We start from the raw sequence: 19,805 nt of genomic DNA, 5'->3' as shown, positions 1-19,805 counted from the left end.
TTCTATGTGGTACGGCAATCATGTCAGATACAACAGAATATGAATTCCTCCATGGTAGCTATAATACCGAGGTTTATACACACTTGTCCTTCAATCCTCGAAAAGCAGAGGAGGCAACAATTGCTTGCGTCGCCTGATGCTCTGGAAACATCAGTCTATCCTGATCTGTGATCGGTGACTGCCAAACAATCAAGCTCTCAAATTTCTCTACGGCAGTCACTCTTTGGAGAAGATATGAACATTTCAAATCAAATGTGTACGAAAAAGGGTATAACGAGCCTGCCAAGCCCCCGTTCATCAATACGACATACCGTACACCAGACACCCTTCCCAATGCCGCTAAAGACAACAAGAACAAGACAATTGATAAAACGATGCAAGCTACCACAATGGCCGCCCAACAGCGGAAAACCAAAGCAATCGGAAGACCAAACCTCTTACTTTCCTGTTAGTTCGCCTTCCAGATGCTGATGGTTTGTTAGCCATGGTCCCATTTTGCATTGTAGATCGTCATGGATAGAAGACTTACCGACCACTCTGGAATATCACGTATCCGCTGCCACATATACCGCTCCAGTCTGTTGGCAGCCTTGGCGTACGGCGTACTCTCATTATTGTATTTGCGGCAATTGTCAAAGATGAGCTTAGCGTCTCTGATGAAGTCCTCGGGAGTAGGGTAAAGATCCTTCTCGTGTTTTTCTTCCATAGTCGCAAGGTCCATGGGCTCTTTGATGACGTCGTAGTAGTCCAACACCTCATCCTTATTGACGGGCTGTTGGAAGGGCCAGGCGTTGCTGTTGTTCTGCATGTCGTTGAGGAGATGAAGAAGGGCGTTGTAGTTTGGTCCATGGCGGGGTGCGCGGGCGAGTTCGTCCATGACAGGCGACCAACCCGAGTTCTTGATTGCAGGTATGGTCAGGGGGTCGATGGCTTTCAACTCTCCCTTTGCCCACTGTGCTGGCGGCGCGTGGACTTCGTAGCTCTTGCTGACAGCCCTTATTTTGGCGTTTGCGCACTCCTTCTGTTTCAACAACATCCTACCACTCTCCAGATAGCGTATCTTGGGCACCATGCTACACTGCATGATGGTGCCGCCCTCGTAATCCTTGATATAACCCATCCATCTTGACTTCTCTAGAGTGATTTCCTTGGTGAAGCCTTGCTTCTTGAAATAGCCAATAGCATAGTTGTCCGCATAGGTGAGGAAGTGCATGACCTGCGAGGTAGCCTTGACGTAGTCTTTGAGATGCGACATGAGATGGGCACCGTACCCCTTGACCTGTTGGTCCGATGAGATAGCGCAGAAGACGATTTCGGCAAATTGACCCTTGTCGAAGGGGCGGTATGTGATGCCACTGTGCCATGATACTGTCAGTAATTGACTGTCAACGAGGAGAATGGGCATACATACCCTACCACCTCAAGGGGATGCTTCACAATGGCTATACTCAAGTGTGTTCTGTCGTAGACAAGGCGGGCAATATAGTCCTTTGGCATCTTGGGCAACTGCTTCTGGAAAATGCACTTGAGGCCCGTCAAGATAATAGTGCTCTCCCTTTCGCCATCGTTGTTGACGACTCTGAATTCGATTTCTCCGTTGCGCTCTTCTATTACGGCAGGTTTCTCGGGGAACGGGACTATGCGTTTCACGGGGGGTGCGGGCGCATCGTCGGTGGCAGAGGGGGTCGAGGGGTCCTGCTTTATGCGCTTGGGAGAGCCATTGGGAGGGTCGGCAGTCGCTTTGCGCTTGGCTTTGGGACAAGACGGATTAGCTTGCAGTTGGTGGAGCGGTGTGTGTGGAGAACATGGACGTGTTTGTGAAGGAGCTATGGGGGAAGCTATGGGTAGCGGTGAAGTTGGCGGAGAGGTGGGATAGCCCAACACGTCGCGCAACTGCGGGATGTTGTTGCGGGGAGACATGGGAGATGGGCGACGCCAGTGAAAGGCTGTGGACACTTACCTTCATCGGTTGCGCCCGCCATGTTGTGGTGTAGGGCGCTTTCAGCTGTGTAGTCGCGCCTTCTCTCGGCCCTGCGCGTGGTGTTGAGTGAATGTTGGGGAAGGTGCGCCTCCCACGCTAACGGCCCCACACCAATCAATGGCCGATGGCGGTTCAGTGAGGACCAAAGGCCACCAAAGCAGCTTCACGCAAGAGACACTGAATCCCGCCCAATTGCACGCCCAGAAACATGTCGAGCCCACTTGTAGACGTCTGGGAGGCTGCTGCGTCCTCGCCCTTCAGCCCTGCCATTGGAAAGAACACGCAGTTCACAGTCGGCTTCGTGCTGCTAGCCATATGTATGCTGGAAGCTCTGCTCTCGTGCTTGGTGGAGCTGCTATACTAACGACGCGCAGCCCTCGTCCTGACCACGCTCTTCGGCATGAGTACGCGACACCTTCACCCTCCTCCAGCGAACCTCTGCTTATCCGCAAACAGACCAATCCCTCGTCAACCTCCCCGTTCTCGGTGTTCCAGCCTCATTAGCATTCGGGTACGTGGCCTCGAAAAGACACAAGATGCGACCGACCACTGACCGACTGACTGACTGATGGCAAACAGCTTCGGTGCAGTCTACATGATTTGCGCAGTCGGCGTCTACGTCTAGTTTCCTACTTCTCGGTCCGGCGTTAGGGGCATACTCTGTGTACAATCTATGGAATACCAATAAAAAGTTCAAGACACCACCTGCGCAATACCCTCTATCCCACACACTTACAACACAGCACCATGGATCAAGACGAGCCTCCGACCCTGACGGCAGTGTCAGGCTCTGCGCGACAGCTCTACCTGCTCCTTCGTTGCATCGCCTTCTCCAACAAGGCCCACGTCCACATCAGCGACATTGGCATCAAGCTGGCTGTCGATGAGGCAAGCGTCATGGAAGGTACTCCTACCCGCAACCGTCCCTTCGTCCCTTCGTCCCATCTCTAGACTGACGCGACCACAGCTTCCGCCTTCCTCGACAAGTCTCTCTTCACAACTTACACCTTCAATGCGCTTGCCCCACTACACAACTCCCAACACTCCGACAGCGATGACGAATCCGAGCCACCATCTACTACCACCCCAGCATTTCAGATATCCCTTCCCGCTCTCCTCGAGACTCTCCAGATCTTCGGCCTCACCGACCCCTCCACGTCCAAGCCACCATGGGCGCGCGACGCTCCTTACCCGACCAGCACAGCCTTTACAGGAAACAACATACTAGGTGGCATGAACAACCTTTGTCGAATAAGCTACTATGGCCCTGGTGCTCCACTAGCTGTGACTCTCACCGAGGCAAGCATACGCACGCAATGCGACCTCACGACATACGAGCCCGAATATGCAGACGAGATACCATTTGACCGCCAGGCCCTTGCACTCAAAGTCATCATGCGAGGCAGCTGGCTATACGACGCAATACAAGAACTATCATCCACAAGCCCGGAGAAGCTGACCATGTACGCCAAAACAGTGCGTGGTAAACCCTTCTTCGCCCTAGCATCGTCAGGCACTCTGGGCTCTGCGCGCGTCGAGTTTAACAATCAGCCCCAGCCTTCCGCCTTCCGCACTCCTGTATCCACAAATTTCAACGTCAATAGCGAGACAGGAGATCAGGCAGCCAATTTGCTCGAAACCTTCCAGCTGAGCGATCCCCACACTGTACTTCGCTCGTCCTACAAGTTCAACTTGATACAGAAGGCTGCGCGTGCCATGAACGTTGCGACCAAAGTCAGCATACGGGCAGACACTCAAGGCGTACTGAGTTTACAATTCATGATCGAGGTTGAGAGTGGTCTATCAAGTTCCCAGACCGCGACTGGAAATGCGACAGGTGGCAAAGTAAGCTTTGTCGACTTCCGATTCGTCCCGCTCGTGGAAGAGGATGACGAAGAAGGTGATGCTGGAGATGCTGATGAGACCATTATCCACAACGGGACTGGAAGCGGTGAGGAAAGTGGAGATCAAGACATGCTATCATAGCATACTCCTAGCAATCACGGGCAGTAAATATGGACTTTGTCTTCAGCATGTGCCAATTCTGTTTGTTCATTATTTCTGCAACTCTCCTTTTGATAGACGCAGAGAACAGCCACCCAGCCAAAGAAAGGCTGAGCTCCAGCCGCAAACATGATTCCAGCCGTCAACTATCTTCCCTGCATGCACTAGGAAAACTCCACCTAAGGAAATGTGAAGCGTCATAGAGCCGATACGCCTGTGCTTTATGGTATGGAAACCAACCAGACCTCTAATCTTGCCCCAACTAAAAATTCAATTTGACTAATGTGAACCTGGATATATTGCGGACGCCCAGTCGTCCAGATCCAGGGTATCAAGTAATGCGTGCGTTGTTGGGATTTCTTGCTTTACATCTTCTTTTTAAACTTCATATGAGTAGGCTTTGATATCCAATCTGATGCCCGTTATCGATGTTCGTACCGAGCCGTAGTGATCGTCGCAAACGAGGGAACGAGGTGGGCGGTTCTTCTGTTACCGCCGTACTAGACTCGCGTCTCGATCGAGTGTTGTTCGTGCGCTGCACGGAGCGACTTAGAACTCAAGTTCAGCTACCACGGGCATTAGCAATGGTTTGCGAATGCTCTACCATTCGAATTCACCATTTGCCTTGTGGAACAAGTATCTTCCATGTCGTTAGTAATCTTTCTTTCATCATCTCAGCGTGAAACTTACTCCTTCTTGTTCGTCGTCAGGATACCGTCCTTGAGGGTGCACTTCCACTTGTTCTTGACGCGCTGGACCTTGTCATAGGTACAGAGCATATAGTCGACCATCTCGTCATCACTGTTGTCGCCATCGCCAAGCTCGTCCTCTGAATCATCAAGGTCAGAGTTGATCGCATCGTCCGGATCCTCTTCGGGCTTGACATCGTCGTCGCCGTCAAAGCGAGCAGGACCTGGTGCACTCGACGATGCTTCTGCATCTTCGGTCTGTAACACACGCACAGCAGCCTTTCGCTTCCTGCCCTTTGGCATCGAATCGAGCGGCACCATGAGGCCACTGTCCTGACGCATAGCCATGGCATCAACACGGGCACGCATGAAGTCGTCTGCTGCCATACGCTCGACTGCATCAGCAGCTCGCGCAGCCTTCAGGGCCTCCCAGTCGGCCATGGCATCACCTGAACCATCAGTCTGAGAGGTGTACATGTGATTTTGCGGCGGGGGACGCTGCTGCGGCATCTGTTGCTGTTGCTGCTGCGGCGGGCGCTGATGCTGTTGTTGTGGCGCCATCATCCGCTGCTGCTGATTTTGCATTGGCATCTGCGGCAAATGTCCTTGTTGAGCAAGGTTGGGAAAGTTTTGCTGCTGCACATGGCCCTGTTGCTGAATACGTTGCTGGACAAGCGCAGCCGCGCGCTGGTTTGCCAGCTGTGTGTTTTGATCATAGCTGCCACCATAACCATTGTTCGCAGTCTGGGCTGGAGGGTAGTTAGCAACAGGTGGCTGATATCCTCCTTCTGTCTTGACGGGCACATTCGGGAAGTTGAGGCCGTCCTGAGAACCGGAAACGGGAGGCATGTCATTGTCGACCTTGACATTGGATGGCACCGTAGGCGGCTGACGAACAGGCTCAGGGGCGGGATCCCAAGGGAAGTGAGCAATCTTGAGAGCAGATAACCTCTCTTGCCAGCCCTAGTGATAGTCAGTATATGTTCTGCATGACTGTGCAGTGAAACATGATATAAAAACAGCCGTCACATGACAAGCTATACCGCGTTGGGAAGTGATGCGTTGGTCTTGGCGGGTGGGGGAGCTGTGCAGGGGCTATAAGAAGGTGACCCAAATACTGAGGCGCCCCCGAGCTGCCAGACCGACCGGCAACTTCGCCCCGCTTTCAGCCGCCCAACATCCCAGGCCAGGCGACCATGGCGCGATCGCCACAGCCAGCGAAAACGATGCGAGAGATTGTTTGATAAGGAATGCGAGAAATACAACAAGCGGTGTGGTGCAGGGGCCGCAGTGGTGATGTGACAAAGGAAAGAAAGGCGCGACGCCTGAGATGGAGAGGCCAGGTTGCAACATACCTGCTTCATCTCGTCGAGCGTCGTGTGGTCGACGCCAGACTCCTCGAAATCATTCTGCGACGTCTGGATCACCTTCTCGATGATCTGCTGGTAGACGCCGCCCTGGTTGTCGCTGTTAGCAAGCCTGCCTTCACCCTTCCACCGCTCGCATGCGCGCCCAGGGGATACTAACCACGACCGAGTTCGACATGGTGGCGACTGCTTGCTATGGTCTCAGCTATCTAGTATACGATATGGGCTCTGTGAAGGCTGCACAAAGGCTTGCGATGGTCGCTCGCGTGCAGAGGTTTGAGGAATAGACAGGCAAGCCAGGCAGGCGACGTCAGCGCTTGAGGCTGCAAATAGGTGCGCGCGCTTGAGGAAGCTTCTGCGCTGTCAAGGAACTTCTACGGATATCGCTAGCCCAGACGGAAGGCTTTGTACGACGTGTTCGGGTGCCTTCAGCGTTCGTGGTCGTGGATGTATGAGTGATAGTGAACGGCGTCCCGGCAATCATTGAGGGCGCCGATTCCTTAGCGCCTAACGCTATACTAGTGCGACACGTGACACTGATCATAACCAGCTGAACAATGCCTTCGCAGCAACATGGTGGACCGTTCTCGTACACTCATGTCATGGCAAATGATTGTGCGCAATATGCATGCGACTTGATAATTCTATTGATACACATGTCGTCAAATCATCAGATGGTCTTGGGCTAGGCCGCAGAAATTGCATCAAAAGCAAAACTCGTGCTGCTTCTTCTAGTAGTGCCTGGATATCTCGGTACATTCAACACCCTACTTGCAACGACTGGCTCAATGCTCATGCACCAGAGATTTTCGCACCGCTAGATCTACATCTTTACGCCTGTATCCCGGCGACCGCCCCAGGCAAACGCCACGTACAATGATCTCTGTCACTTTGTTAGCCAACCTTGGGACTATTCGTCTCTCGTCACCATTTGCACTCACCATCGATAAGTCTTGAGACGTCGACCCAGCCAGTTTTTCTCCGCTTCTGCCTCACCACTGGCAAAGCCGCAGCCACGTCGTTCATGATATCCATGCCCAAATCCATGTCGCCTATGTGAAAGCCATCGGAATGCGAGAAATCATAATTGTATCCAGGGGCGAGATCTAATCCTAGTGTTTGATCGTAAGATATATCGTAATTGATGAGCCTGGGAAAGTCGCTAGTGTGACCGAATGACATGTCTAGACCAAAGGCTCCATTGTCTGCCATGTTGTAAGGCTGACCAGGTCGATTTGTCGAAGTGGTCGACGAAGTTGTCGCTGGGTTGGTAGAACTATTGTTGAGACGAGGCAGCTCCGTTGGTATGCTTGGACGTGGTCGTACAGCACTGCTATGAGCTTCGGGCGCTCCTTCGTCCTCTTCGTCGATAACACATTCCGCGAATGAACTTCTCGGATCGAGCTTGCACGCGTATTTATCCTCCAAATACCCTTGCACATCATGGCAGTCGAACCACTCTCCCTCAAATCCACTGAGATCCAAATCACCCAACTCCTCACTCCTGCCGTCTTCTGTGTTCTCTATTATATATACTCTCTTCTCTGGTGGTCCAATTTGCCGCATGTTCCATCCATTCCTAACATGTGTTATGTTGCCCGCAGCATCACGCCGCGGATAGTGAGTTCCTGCGCCGCCGAGATGGATGAAAGGCGATTCCCACCAGTCCAGGTCTTCATCAACAGAACGGGACATAATAGTCCGGAAGCGGCTCCGTATTTGATCGAGAGTTTGGTGGGGTAGAGAGAGCTTGAAGACGCGATCTATCGCCTAACTGCAATGGTTAGTCTCTTGTCAATCATTGAAGTAGGGCAGTGAGGTTAAAAGGCAATTCGTACATCGGCTAATTGGGTACGTACCGTAGGACGATCGTTGGCACGACTCAGCAAATGGAACCCCGTCTCAAGCGCCGCCCTGGATAGTCTCCTAGCAAATGTAGTCTCTTCGAAACTATATGTTGTCACTGGTCGAAGTGTCTTCGTCGGGACTTTCGTTGTAGGAGGTGTTGGAAGCCTGTTTATTGGTGGAGTAACGGCAGGCGTTGGTATACGAACGGAGTAGATGTGCGGGTTTGATGATGCGAAGGATGCTTGCTGTTGGCTGAGCAAGTCTACAAGACCAAAGGGAAGCTGTGCTGATTGCGATGAGGTATGCGAAGACGGTGGATCTCCAGGGGGCTGTGAAGATCGGCTCGATTGATCAAAAACAGCGCCGATTGGAAACGCACGGCATGGCACTAGATCGTTCCTGCTGTTGTCTACAGTACCATAGGCAGCACTGATGTGTGCGAGGTAGCTATCCGGGGTTGATAGTTGTTGTTGTTGTTGTTGTTGTTGTTGCTGTTGTTGTTGCGGGCGCTTCTGAACATCTGGCTTCGAGTTTGTGGAATAGCCCCATCCAACGTGTCGAGTTTCGACTTCCGGCTCGACTGGTCTTTGTGCACCACTGCGTTCAGCAGCTCCCTGATCCCCTTGTTCGCCATCTTCGTCTCCCTCATACTGACCCTCGCTGGCCGTCTTAACCAAGTTCGCAAATGTCTCCGTCACCAGCTTGAACTCCTGAGCCAATGTCGGATTCAGTTGCAACAAACCTGACTTCACGGTTGACTCATTCAGCTTTAGAAAAGTCTTGTTCATCTGCTCGATGATCGAATGAAGCTGTGCGCTTTGGTTTTTCAGAGATGAGATCGTCGTCTCTTTTCGTTGGCGATAAGCTCGCTGAGCAAGACGGATTTGAGTTCTTCGTCTCTGCCATATCTGTCAGCATAGTCGACGCGTGGTCTGAGACATTGAAGCGTGAAATGGTTCAGGCTGAATAGTGATGAAATGGACACTGCGGGTGGAGCGGGGTCGTCCATAGGGGGCGACGAAGGTCAATCTCGAAGCGGGTCGAGCTTGAAGAATGGCACTGCCTCGCAGCTTTTTCGATGAGAGCAGGTGTACATTTCTCATCTTCCATCCCGCTGTAGGATTGAGCAATAACGAATCAGGGCAAAAAGAAAAGAAAAGAAAAGACACGACGTCTCCACTCACATCTGCGGCTGTGGCATCCTGCGTATCTACCCGGGGCCGTCCCCTAGCCTTCTTTCCTCCAGCAACACCGTCATCGCCACTATTACTCCTGCGCGAGCGCTTGCGCGATGTCTGCGGTTGTTCTTCTGACTCTGAGCTCGTCATGATTTCGGTCTTCGCTTCTGATACTGCAGAACGAACAAAGTAAGAACGCCGGAGGTATGTCTCCGAAGGGGTTCGGTGGCACCTGTAGCGAAACTTGTGAAGGAATGCAGAGCGAACCGGAATCGGAATCTGCGGGTTGCTGTCACTCCGATCCGACTCTTGAAACACCGCTATCGTTCACTTGTACAAATAGCAGAAATCCTCTGTCCAGATTCTCGATGAAGTAATCCCTTTCGCGTAAAAGTAGCGGGAAGACGTTGTGCACATGTAAATAAGCGATCGCCGGATCGTATGGCGTCCAGAACTAATCCAACGTGACGCAAGCCAGCCAGCATGGAAAAGCAAAAGACTGTCCGGTGCCCGACTCAGCGTACGGCCGCTTCAGCTCATAAGGTTCGAGATCGATCAAGGGTCCGCTGTTACACAGGGCTAATGCGCGTCTCCGCACAAGCTGCGGCTAGTTCATGTAGGACGAGAGGTGCGGACGATTGCATGGCCGTGGCGCCATGGGTTCATGGCCGAGTGGGTTCTCCGCTCATACTGGTACCATCTACATTGCTATTCCTGCGTACAGATCTACCATTCCCAGACTGTTCTTAGAAATCGTAATCGACAAGACGTTTGAGACCGAGGTTGTCAGATCTTGGTAGGTAGTTGTGGCCAATTGTCTCGCAGTGTGTCTTGTCGCTCTGGTGCAGGTCGGGACGATTTGCAACATGATTACTGAACGCTAAATTTCCGTTTCGGCAACTACCGACTAGCCTGACCAATCACGTGAAGCCAAGAATTCCATCAGTCAATTCACAGTGCTTGCAGCGGTCAGTCCATCATGCGCTTCATTAACAGCTTCATGATGACGAGGCTAGTTTTGCGAAAGACAAACAATCTTACATTATTTCAATCAGACGTGCAAAACTCTTATAGATGCTTGACACTATCCTGATTCACAGTCTGAAAGGTGCTAGTCTCCTTCGTTCTGCTGTCCAGACAATACAAGCAATACGGACCCCGGGTTATCTAGGTAGCCGACATCAATTGCGTTGCTACTATGCACCCCAACCTACAAGCCGAGCACACTGCGCCTGCCACTTGCATCTGTCCAAAGTTAGCTATTTAAGCGTCTGGTCAAGAACGTGTAAAGCTTGTGTATGATCACATAATCTAGCACTGCAACTACGCTGACGCCTGACCCGGTCCATCTCTAAGCTTAGGAAGAACACCCAACCAGTTGTTTGACGGTGCATCTTCACCCTGTCCTGTAGCGGCTGATGTCTCTGCCTCTCCAGGTTTCCCACAAGTGTTTTTCTCAGCATTGTCATATCTATCTCGCACCTCATGCCCCGTTCGGTAGCTGGATCCGTCCTTTGCGTCTCCAACGTCTTTACTTCGCAGTGTACTCTCGTTCGTCTCGGCATCGCTCTGGACGGACGATGCAGATCTATGAGCATTGGCAGCTGCATGATCACTATTCTGAATCTCAGTTGCTGCGGTGGCTCGGTCTTCATCTATGCGCTTCTCTCCCCTATCTTCTGCGTTGATCCATGTTTGCAGATCTTCATCAGAAGGCTTGCGGAAACACCACATTTCATCAGAAGTAGTGTATCCAGTGCCCATGCCACCTTGGAAGTTGCGCCGAAACTTCCTCTGAAGGCCAGCGGCCAATCGTTTCCTGAACTCATTGTCTACCCGTAGACGAGCGGCTATCCATTGGTCGGTCGGTCGGTGCTCGTTGGGGATGTCTTCCATGAGAGGCGTTTCCAAGATCTTCTCATCTGTCATGCACCTACTGATGATAGACTTCCCACCTCCAGAATCTGGTGCTACTAGCCTAAGGAACTCGAGACTTGTACTGATATTGAGGTCAATAGCCCTTTGCGGATGAACAGTGGCCTTCAGGAACAGCGATGAAATATGCTTGTACAAGATCGAGAAGTCGCTTTGGTTGATGTGCACGGAGCCTCGGACAGTGAAGAGATACGCAGGGGCGCCATGCTCGCTAGCCTCTCTCATCAGAGACATGGCTGCATCCCAGTTCTTCTGCCAATACATGAACGCCTCGCTAGCGATGCCCAGTAAGGGGAGGTGTATCCGATGTTTTGGGTCCTCCACTGGTGGCTTTACAGGCGCACTGCAAGTATGTTAGCCTTCGATATAATGAAGGCAGAGACGTACTCACCCCCAAATATCATAGATGATTCCAGCCTGGACGTTTGTAAATCGCTCTGTATGCCTGAGCACCTCTACCACAGTCGCTGCTCCGAAACTATGGCCAGCGACGGTCATCTTATCTACGTGGAACCGATCTTTCCATTGTGCCCAATCAATTCCACTCAGGCCTCTTGAAGAGCCGCCAATATAACCTTCCCCGCGTAGATTCTGCTGTGCGACCTTCTCTCCATCACCAGCACATATGATCTTGAGTACACGGTATGCTTCCTCGAGCTCACAGAGACGCAGTTCGATCTGCGCGCTCCGAAGTTCGCCGTCTACGCCGTGCTCATTGTTCGGTGCAGTATCCATTGGGTTATCTTTGGGAAAGATGTAGTCCTGCGATCGTCAGCCTATCACGTTCCGTATTACCCACCGCCAAAAGAAAACCCCAATGGAGACGTACGACATGGTGATAGCCTTGTGCGATCTCCTCCTCAGTGTGGTCCAGGTGTTGAAACTTGTCGAAACTTTCATCATCTTCTTCGTCCCCATCGCAAGCACTATGCATTCCTTTGCCTCCTCCCTGCGGGCCCTTTCTCCGCTTCCCTTGCCTCTTGTGGTTGACGAAAGTACGTGGTCCACTCCCATCTCTATGCTCCACCGCGCAAACGACGAAGCCATAGCTTGCAAACTCTGAGCACAAGCTACTGTATGCAGTTCTTGAGCCCCCAAGACCATGACTGAATATCAGCAGGGGGAATTTGGGCTCCTTGCCCATGCCCTCGGGCGGACTGCCCTGCTGGTTCTTGATCTTATAACCGTTCTTCTTCATGTTGCCTTCTGGAGGCCAATGAGTTGCAGGAGGAGCATTTCTGTAGCCACGCAGCTTCGTGAGCATGGTGGTTGCGCCAAAAATACCAATGCTTATAGAGCTTGGTATGCCAGCAAAACGCGCATAACCCTTCGCTGTTTCCATGCGCGGTCTTGGAAGCCATGTCTCTCGACTCCATTTCTTCTCTCCTCCTGGAGCGTTCCCGTTTCCACTTCCAAACGAGGAGGGGTAGTATAGTGTGAATAGAACAGTCTCCAACTGCAGGAGGTGCCGGCCCTTGCGCTTTATGTTCGAGATCGGTCGGGGATTCTCAACAGGGACTTCTATTTCCATGCTTCCTATGGAGTAGGGTCCTGAAGTAGGAGAGAGGGTGGAGTTAGGGTATGGGAGATGGTCGCGTAGCGACGCCGGGGGTCGTGTGCGTGGCTTCTTCGCGTTGGGCACCTTGTTTGAAGATGAGGAGTTGAGGACGCTGCGTCGACGAGCGCCATGTTCTATGCCGGTGATCCGCGTCGTTTGACGCTCGATATACGACATAATGAAGGATGAGCGATGGTATGAACGGCTATGTAGGGTATCTTGAAAGAAGGAAACGTGCACAACAAAACACGTCAGTGCAAAAGAGCCAGGCTCAGGGCGCGACTGGCGATAGAGCGATCGCGAAGACCCACGGTCGAAGATGCTTCGCCATGCTTAGCAGCGGCTATAAGACGCGCACGAGACGCTTGCTCCGCTGGCGAGACTGTGCGGATGCGCTCGGGAACCTAGTGTTGGTGTTTTGGAATCGAAGAACTTGACGTCATATGGCTCGGTCGCCCTTTCGAGCGCGCAGGTGGGGCCATTAGATTTTGCCCGCAGCCGAGCCATGCACTGCCCCTGGACCCAAGTCCGGTTCAACGTCCGCTCAAATCTCAATGGCAATGATTGAAGAAAAGCGGGACTCTGAAACCTACGCGATTCTGATATAGCACTCGATTGAATTCTACCATGTGCAGTAGGAAATCATGTCAAATTGAGCTACTCATTAGTATTATAAGTATCGTACGCCTCCAAACTTCCACGCCAACGCAAGATACAGTATACCCGGTAAGAAGCATATGTCCGGCCCAACGTTTCAAGAGGTTGGACTTCGTCGCTCTGGCTCAGGCTACGAGGTCTTTGACTTGTCCACCACCGGGTACTGGTCTGTACCAAAAGTAGCGTTGAGTGACACCTGTCCTGAGATCTTTCCGTTCTCCATGCGGATCCAAGTATCCACGACCCTCGCGTCCAACATGTCCTCTTTGACAACGATCTGGCGCGCACCACGTGTCCAATCGGTGTAGCCGCCGTAACCCGAGTGGCGATTGAAGCAGATATTTAGCCCATTACCATGCTTAGGAGAGGTATCCGGGAGATCTTTGGCCCATTTCATGCACCAGTCTACACCGTGGTCGTGACCAGAGAAGACGGCCATGAGTCCCTCAGTCTCGACGAGCGCCGTCATAAACGGGATGTCAGCGCCGCCGTACTTACAGTTGTTTCCAGTGCTGTCGCAAACGTCGCCCTGGTGTCCTATGTTCTCTTCATTAAGGCCTGGGCTCGTCTTCCGGTCACGCCCATTCTGTTGAAAAGATCTCGTTGCACGAATCGGAATATGCACAAAAGCCATACTGGGGATTGTGCGGCCGTATTGCTGGGTAAACGCGTTGTTGGTATTGCGAAACCATTCGACGACCTGCAAGAGTCAGTACAGCGCATAACATGGTAGAAAGCGTCACATACTTTTTTGTCAACCCAGTTGGGAACGCCAATATCGTCACCAGTTGGTTGATACTTGCGGCCGCCCTTGCTATCGAAAAACCACATGAGCATCTTCAGCTCAGAAGCATTATCGGAGCTGTAAACAGGAACGAAATAGTTGCTCCAGCCGACTTGATCGACTTCGCCAGCCACTGACTGCGTTGTGAAAGACAGCTTCTTGCCATTCCGACCCTTGACGTCCCACCACATGTGTTCGGACATGTCTCTAGTACTGCAGGTCTTGGATGCATCATGGTTACCGAATGTCGCACCGAAAGGCAGGTTGCGGCTGACAAGTGGAGTCATGATCTGGTCGATCAGCGTGTTTGCGTTGCCAGCACCAACCCATTCGCAAGACACCAGGTCGCCATTGAGAACGACAAAATCAGGCTGCTCATTGTCAAGAACGGAGTTGATGACGCCAACCGTCTTGAGGTCTGCATAGGGACGACCGCGCAGGGAATCAGCTACAAATGTTAGTGAGATCTGGTAACAGACGGATAATCGACGTGATAGCTTACGCTCGCCAAAGTGAAGATCACTGAAGACAGTAACTGAGAGCTTTCTGTCTGAGGCAAATTGAATGCCTGCGTATTGAGGGTTATTTCTGCTCTGAATAACGGAAGCGCTGACAGTGATAGTCAGCAGCGACAGTAGCCAAATACATCTCGTAGCCGACATGGTGGATCAAGCAGGTCGTTTTAAGTTGATAGAGCCAATGTTAGCAGGCAGAAGAGTTGATCGCTTAGCAAAATCAGTTTCAACGAGAGTGGATAGTGTACAAAAGGAAGTGAATTGGGGGAAAGACTATGCCCTTGAAAACAGTGAAGGGGTGAGAATCGGGAAGGGACTCGCGACCTGGGCTGTAAGAAGGTACGATTAGCACTGGGAAGTTGCGACTCGCTCCATTGTCAGCCAGGAATCATGCGCGTCAACGCAGTCTCTCCGAGTCTTGTTGTCACTCAAGATTCACAACCAACTGAACAAAGACCAGAAGACTCAGACACTGAGCCTACTGCAGAAAATCATCAGAACGAGGACAGTCCTCTACACGGTTCTGTTCTTTTGCGTTGAATAGCCAACACACCGACGATACTTTTGAGCAAGACATGGAATGCATGGGTAGAGTTGGTTAAGCTAGCGGTAGCCTGGCTTGTGTAGTGCTCGGGGGTCCGCAAGTCGATCGCGCTAGCCAAGACTTCCCCACCAAAATTTCCAGAAGCGCGAAGCCGGCTATCACTCCTTCACCTCACCTGCAATGAACGCCGAGGCATATCTGCGCAAGCAGGGCTGGCAGGGCTCAGGTCACTCTCTCGATCAATCTGGCCGCGGCATCAAAAAGCCGCTTCTCATCGCGCATAAGAATGATCAGCTAGGACTCGGCAAGAAGAAGGCCGCGCACACGACAGACGACCAGTGGTGGTTGCGCGCATTCGACCAGAGCCTGCAAAGTATCGGCACGGGAAAAGATGTATGCGATCATGTCTTTTCCCACTTGCGCGACCAAACGACTGACCTTCCACATAGAGCACACTCGACCAGATTCGAACGCAGGGCATCTATCGCGGCGGTTTATATGGCTTCTTCGTAAAGGGCGAGATGATTGGGGGTACCATCGGAGATACCTCAGCGACTACTACAGACGCATCGAACCCTGCTTCTGGCACAAGCACTCCCCCTACATCCGCATCCGATACCGAAACACATGTGCCTACGAAGGAGAAATCTGACAAGAAGAATAAGCGCAAGCGAGATGAAGCAGAGGCGCCATCCGGCAAGAAGATCAAGAAGGCCAAGGGTCGTACTGCAGAACTAAAGGATGATCAGAAAGCTGTGGCAAAGAAGCTCGCGAAGCTGAAACCCGCCGAGAAGACCGACTACGAGACACGCGCCAAGGCAAAGGGTCAGACGCTCGAGCAATACGTCCTTCGTCGCATCCAGAAGAAGACCGAGACGCGCACATCCAAGCATGTGGAAGAAGTTAAGGAGAAGAAACAAAAGTCTGATGGAAAGGAGAAGAAGAGCAAAAAAGCAGGCAAGGCGCAATAGCAGTGACCAAGACATGACAGCTGGAGAGTACAGTAACCGGCCGGGTCAATAATCAACCCGCCATGCGTTGCGTGTATATCTCTCAATTTGGGCGCTGCTCGGAAGTGCATGCAGAACGTGTCAGGGGCCATTGCTATAACAAGAACAACAGCTCGAGAAGCTGGATACTGTGAACACCCCCTTGAACATCGAGACAACATCTAATGGGTTGCAGCAAAGGGGAGAAAACGTCGATGACAGCTTCGGGCTGCCCTACAAGGGCTCAAGGTAGAGACCGTAAGGATGATCCTAGCGCGGAGAACACGGTCGAGACGCGAGATGGGATAGATTTGAGAAGTTTGGATACCCGTTATATAAGCGAGACCCTGTATAACACGGATCGCACGATGTTGTAGAGAGCGAGTACTATCCGATTACTCAAACCACCTTGATCAACAATACGCAAATCTTACAACCACACTCCCTCCCACCTACAGTATCATACATTCCCATCATCAAAATCATCAAAATCATCATCTATCCAAAAAGAAAGAAAGAGAAAAATTTCAAGCGTCGTCAACGAGGAGCAACGCCAAAGAAACACTACCTTCCCTGATCAATTTCACCCTGTCTTCCCACTCAGAATCCACGGCCTCTTCTCCCAGAACTCATCCTTGATGATATCAACATGTTCCATCAGCACAGTCGCCTTGCTCCTCTTTTTTCTGTCTTTGTCTTTTTGCGTACGACTCATGTGTACCGGACGGCCTTCATTGGTTTGTTGGGGATGAGCAACTGCGGCCCGACTTCCAGTTTCCGGCTGTGGTTGTTTGCCTTTGCCCGGTTTAGTCTTGGAGGAGTTTGACTTTGGGGGGTTAGGTCGGTTGACATCTTTGTTGCGGCCAGTCGACGGCCAGCTACTGGGCAAGGGATGGGTAGTGGCGTAATTTTGGGAACTTGAACCTGTTGATGTTGTCGAGGATAGAAGAGTGTGGATGTCTGGGCTCGAATGGGGGTATTGCAATGATGCTGATGTAGGCACAGAATGCGTTGGAGCAGAAACAGCGTGGAGTTCCGCGATGCCCGGGTGGGAGACATTACCCTGACCCCAGACGTGCCCGCCTCTATTGTCTGAATCGCTAGTTCTTCGTTGGGGTGACTCAGTTCCATTGGTGGATGCAATGGCATACCTGTTCCATTCTTGCTGTGGACTATTCCCCTTGACCTTTTCTCGCGTACGCATCTCTTCCTCTGCGCTCATTGGGGGACTTGGTAGAGCCTTGTTCTTTTGTATTGGTGGGCTGACTTTACGAGGTGGGGTGGATGTTGTGTCTCTAGGGCTGACTACACTCTCTTTCTCATCGAAACTATCCCGTGTAGCTTTGAGTGTCGTGGTGGATCGATGGACCGGTAACGATAGCTTGCGCGGCTTACTGTTGGCAGGAATGCTGGATATACGCAATGGTATAGATGGCGGTTTCGGTGGTGCAGGTGTACTGGATGACGCAAAATATGTCGGCAGTGAAGGCTGGCTTGGTGATCGTTGTTTGAGCCGAGAGGGTTTCACCTGAGGTGGGTGTGACGTTGTCAAAGAAGCTGATGCAGAGTGCGAGAACCCATGACTGACCGCTGCATTCGTATGATGACGGTAGCCAGCTATGGGAAAATCTGCGGGGAAGTCGCCCTGTGGTGTCACCGGTGAGAAATTGGTGCGTGTTGTTGGATTTGGTTGACTCAATGACAGAGGTGGCTTGCTGCTTGGCTTCAGTATTGGCGGTGATAGAGGCAACGGCGTCAATGAGGGTAGGTGCTGTTTGCCATTCGATGACGGGTTGTTATTCCATGTTGCAGTTGATGGCGGAGAAAGCGGCATGGAAGAACCTGGCATAGGGCTATTGTTCTCAGATCTGATCGGGTTGGACCTAAGCGGGTTAGGAAATGCTGATCTCGAGATGTTAGGTGGTGAAGGTGGTGGCGACGGAGTCGATGTTGTTGACAAGAAGGTCGGACGCGAACAAAGCTCTGGAGACTCCATCAATTCCTTTTGATCTGGAAGATATGGAATGGCCCTCTCGATAGACTGAGATGCCCGGTGACTGGATGCTCGCTTTGGTGTTGGTTGAGCTATAGGTGGCGTGGGAAAGTCTGCCAGCACAGGTGACGCTATCTGCTCGACCGGCGGTGGAGTAGGGAAGAAGTCTCGGTACAGCACCGTGCCCTTCTTGAAGCACTCTGGTTCGTTGTTGTAGTTGATTCCAAACTCTTTGAACAAAATCTCGTTCTTATCGGACGAAACTGTTCCCTTGAGTCTTTGTTCTGCTTCTCGAGCTCCCATGCCACCTTGCTGAAGCAGAGTCCAGAAAGTAGTGTTATAAAGATTGTTGATGTGGCCTGGGCGATGGTCAAATGCAGTTCACGATTAATACAAAGATAAAAAAAGAGGGTCGTAGGAGATGCCTTTAGCCAGAATGCTGACAACAGAGGGCTGGAAGGGGCCGATGTATCATATTACTTACAGTCAACTTGACGCCAGCTCATGTAATCCCGAAGATTAGAGTCGCTCGGGTAGCACACTGCACGTCCATCGAACGAGGGCAAAGGAGGTGTAAGCGGCTTATTAGGAAAGTATGTAGACCAGGACCACACATAGTAGGAGGTAAATGTCGACACAATTGTCGTAGTGAGCTTGCTAAATCCGGGTCAGTTCTGGTCAAATCGCCAGCGGGAATCTATTAGTTGCACCAATGGGAGTATCTCCGTACCTTGCTCGTCGTTCGAATAAGGCACAGTCCTTGTGAAAGACGAAACTGCGACCCACGTCAGCTAAGCAGTCCCGAAACATGCTACCCCACCCATGTATATACCGTGCTGGGAACCTTGCGCGGCCTCGATGGAACATCAATTTACCTCAAACATAACATGCTCGAATGGAGAAAATGCAACGTACCTGTATTCGTCGCTGTTACCGAATGCAAGGACAAGGTCAGGCAACTCTTTCATGACAGCCTGGGCTGCAGCGTTCATGACGTCGAGCCCATTCTTATCGTTCGGCTTGACGAACTCATACTTTGACGTAAACCTATTCGCGTATTGTTAGCGAAAACCGCTTGATGGTGTATAATAGCCGAAAATGTTGGCCTAGGGCAGCAATATCCGTTCATGCAACATGGTTACGGGTACCTGCATATGCCGGACCGAGAAAGTTTGCCAACTCAAGTGAAGGAGAGAAAATTGGTGAACGTACTTGGAAAAGCCACGTCCATCTATCCGTACTACGATCCAGGTATTGGCCAGTAAAGCATCGGGCTGCTCAAACTGGCGCACATATTCGTATCTGGAGTCCGTTAGTTGAGGTCCGGCGAGCTCGTGCAGGCGGTCAGCTCTCAACGATGGCGGCTGCTTCCCCACCCAGTCGAGAAGCTATCAAATACTTACTTGCTGTTCGCCATTTATGACCTCTCTGCCGATAACAACCTTTCTTCCCCGGCACAGGCGCACTGCATAGTCTTTGAGCGATGAACAACAAGAAGATGACGGACGTCAGCGCGAGCTTGTTTGCTGCTTGGGCGTGCGCAAGTGTGGTTTTGAAGGCTGAGTGACTCCGGGGCTAAGGCTACCACAGCAAAAGACGGTGTTTCAGGTCCGCAGATGTAATGCAGCTACGGCGACAAGCTTCTCCAGCCGATTGAAGCGCGGATATCGAGCGCGCAATTGGCATCCTCCGAGTTGACTATCATGCATTGTGTGGGCACGCCCGCGGGTCGCAGAAAGTCTTTCAGCATGGGATGAGTCCCC

The 19,805-nt window shown here is 51.7% G+C and overlaps 7 protein-coding genes across 7 annotated transcripts; 2 read left to right on the top strand and 5 right to left on the bottom strand.

Moving 5' to 3' along the window:
* Window positions 1-437: 437 nt before the first annotated feature.
* Window positions 438-1,982, bottom strand: GT037_006835 (bromodomain-containing protein; the record flags this gene model as incomplete). Its single annotated transcript, XM_038931882.1, has 4 exons — window positions 438-467; window positions 530-1,355; window positions 1,412-1,751; window positions 1,961-1,982. The coding sequence occupies 4 exons, from the start codon at window positions 1,980-1,982 to the stop codon at window positions 438-440; spliced, it is 1,218 nt and encodes a 405-aa protein (XP_038785354.1).
* Window positions 1,983-2,189: 207 nt separating this feature from the next.
* On the top strand, window positions 2,190-3,967 carry GT037_006834 (dna repair exonuclease rad1; the record flags this gene model as incomplete). Its single annotated transcript, XM_038931881.1, has 6 exons — window positions 2,190-2,298; window positions 2,356-2,385; window positions 2,438-2,492; window positions 2,561-2,605; window positions 2,725-2,885; window positions 2,949-3,967. 6 exons carry the CDS (start codon window positions 2,190-2,192, stop codon window positions 3,965-3,967), a joined length of 1,419 nt encoding a protein of 472 aa, XP_038785353.1.
* A 618-nt stretch (window positions 3,968-4,585) lies between these two features.
* Window positions 4,586-9,217, bottom strand: GT037_006833 (uncharacterized protein; the record flags this gene model as incomplete). Its single annotated transcript, XM_038931880.1, has 7 exons — window positions 4,586-4,625; window positions 4,676-5,637; window positions 6,030-6,131; window positions 6,917-6,924; window positions 6,983-7,811; window positions 7,901-8,788; window positions 9,074-9,217. The coding sequence occupies 7 exons, from the start codon at window positions 9,215-9,217 to the stop codon at window positions 4,586-4,588; spliced, it is 2,973 nt and encodes a 990-aa protein (XP_038785352.1).
* A 1,173-nt stretch (window positions 9,218-10,390) lies between these two features.
* GT037_006832 (platelet-activating factor acetylhydrolase) lies at window positions 10,391-12,737 on the bottom strand (the record flags this gene model as incomplete). The annotated part of the gene is made up of 3 exons (XM_038931879.1): window positions 10,391-11,345; window positions 11,394-11,764; window positions 11,832-12,737. The coding sequence occupies 3 exons, from the start codon at window positions 12,735-12,737 to the stop codon at window positions 10,391-10,393; spliced, it is 2,232 nt and encodes a 743-aa protein (XP_038785351.1).
* A 610-nt stretch (window positions 12,738-13,347) lies between these two features.
* GT037_006831 (metallo-dependent phosphatase) lies at window positions 13,348-14,663 on the bottom strand (the record flags this gene model as incomplete). Its single annotated transcript, XM_038931878.1, has 3 exons — window positions 13,348-13,917; window positions 13,965-14,449; window positions 14,504-14,663. The coding sequence occupies 3 exons, from the start codon at window positions 14,661-14,663 to the stop codon at window positions 13,348-13,350; spliced, it is 1,215 nt and encodes a 404-aa protein (XP_038785350.1).
* Window positions 14,664-15,174: 511 nt separating this feature from the next.
* GT037_006830 (uncharacterized protein) lies at window positions 15,175-16,031 on the top strand (the record flags this gene model as incomplete). Its single annotated transcript, XM_038931877.1, has 2 exons — window positions 15,175-15,453; window positions 15,510-16,031. Coding segments are annotated over 2 exons (801 nt in total), but the record flags the coding sequence as incomplete, so codon positions are not given.
* A 601-nt stretch (window positions 16,032-16,632) lies between these two features.
* On the bottom strand, window positions 16,633-19,459 carry GT037_006829 (thg1-domain-containing protein; the record flags this gene model as incomplete). The annotated part of the gene is made up of 5 exons (XM_038931876.1): window positions 16,633-18,401; window positions 18,527-18,699; window positions 18,958-19,089; window positions 19,255-19,344; window positions 19,446-19,459. 5 exons carry the CDS (start codon window positions 19,457-19,459, stop codon window positions 16,633-16,635), a joined length of 2,178 nt encoding a protein of 725 aa, XP_038785348.1.
* Between the last annotated feature and the right edge of the window lie 346 nt (window positions 19,460-19,805).

This window comes from Alternaria burnsii (genome assembly GCF_013036055.1).
Source record: "Alternaria burnsii strain CBS107.38 chromosome Unknown 731, whole genome shotgun sequence".
Taxonomy (NCBI): domain Eukaryota; kingdom Fungi; phylum Ascomycota; class Dothideomycetes; order Pleosporales; family Pleosporaceae; genus Alternaria; species Alternaria burnsii.
Note: the sequence above shows the minus strand (reverse complement) of the source record. Positions and strands in the feature narration are given on the sequence as shown.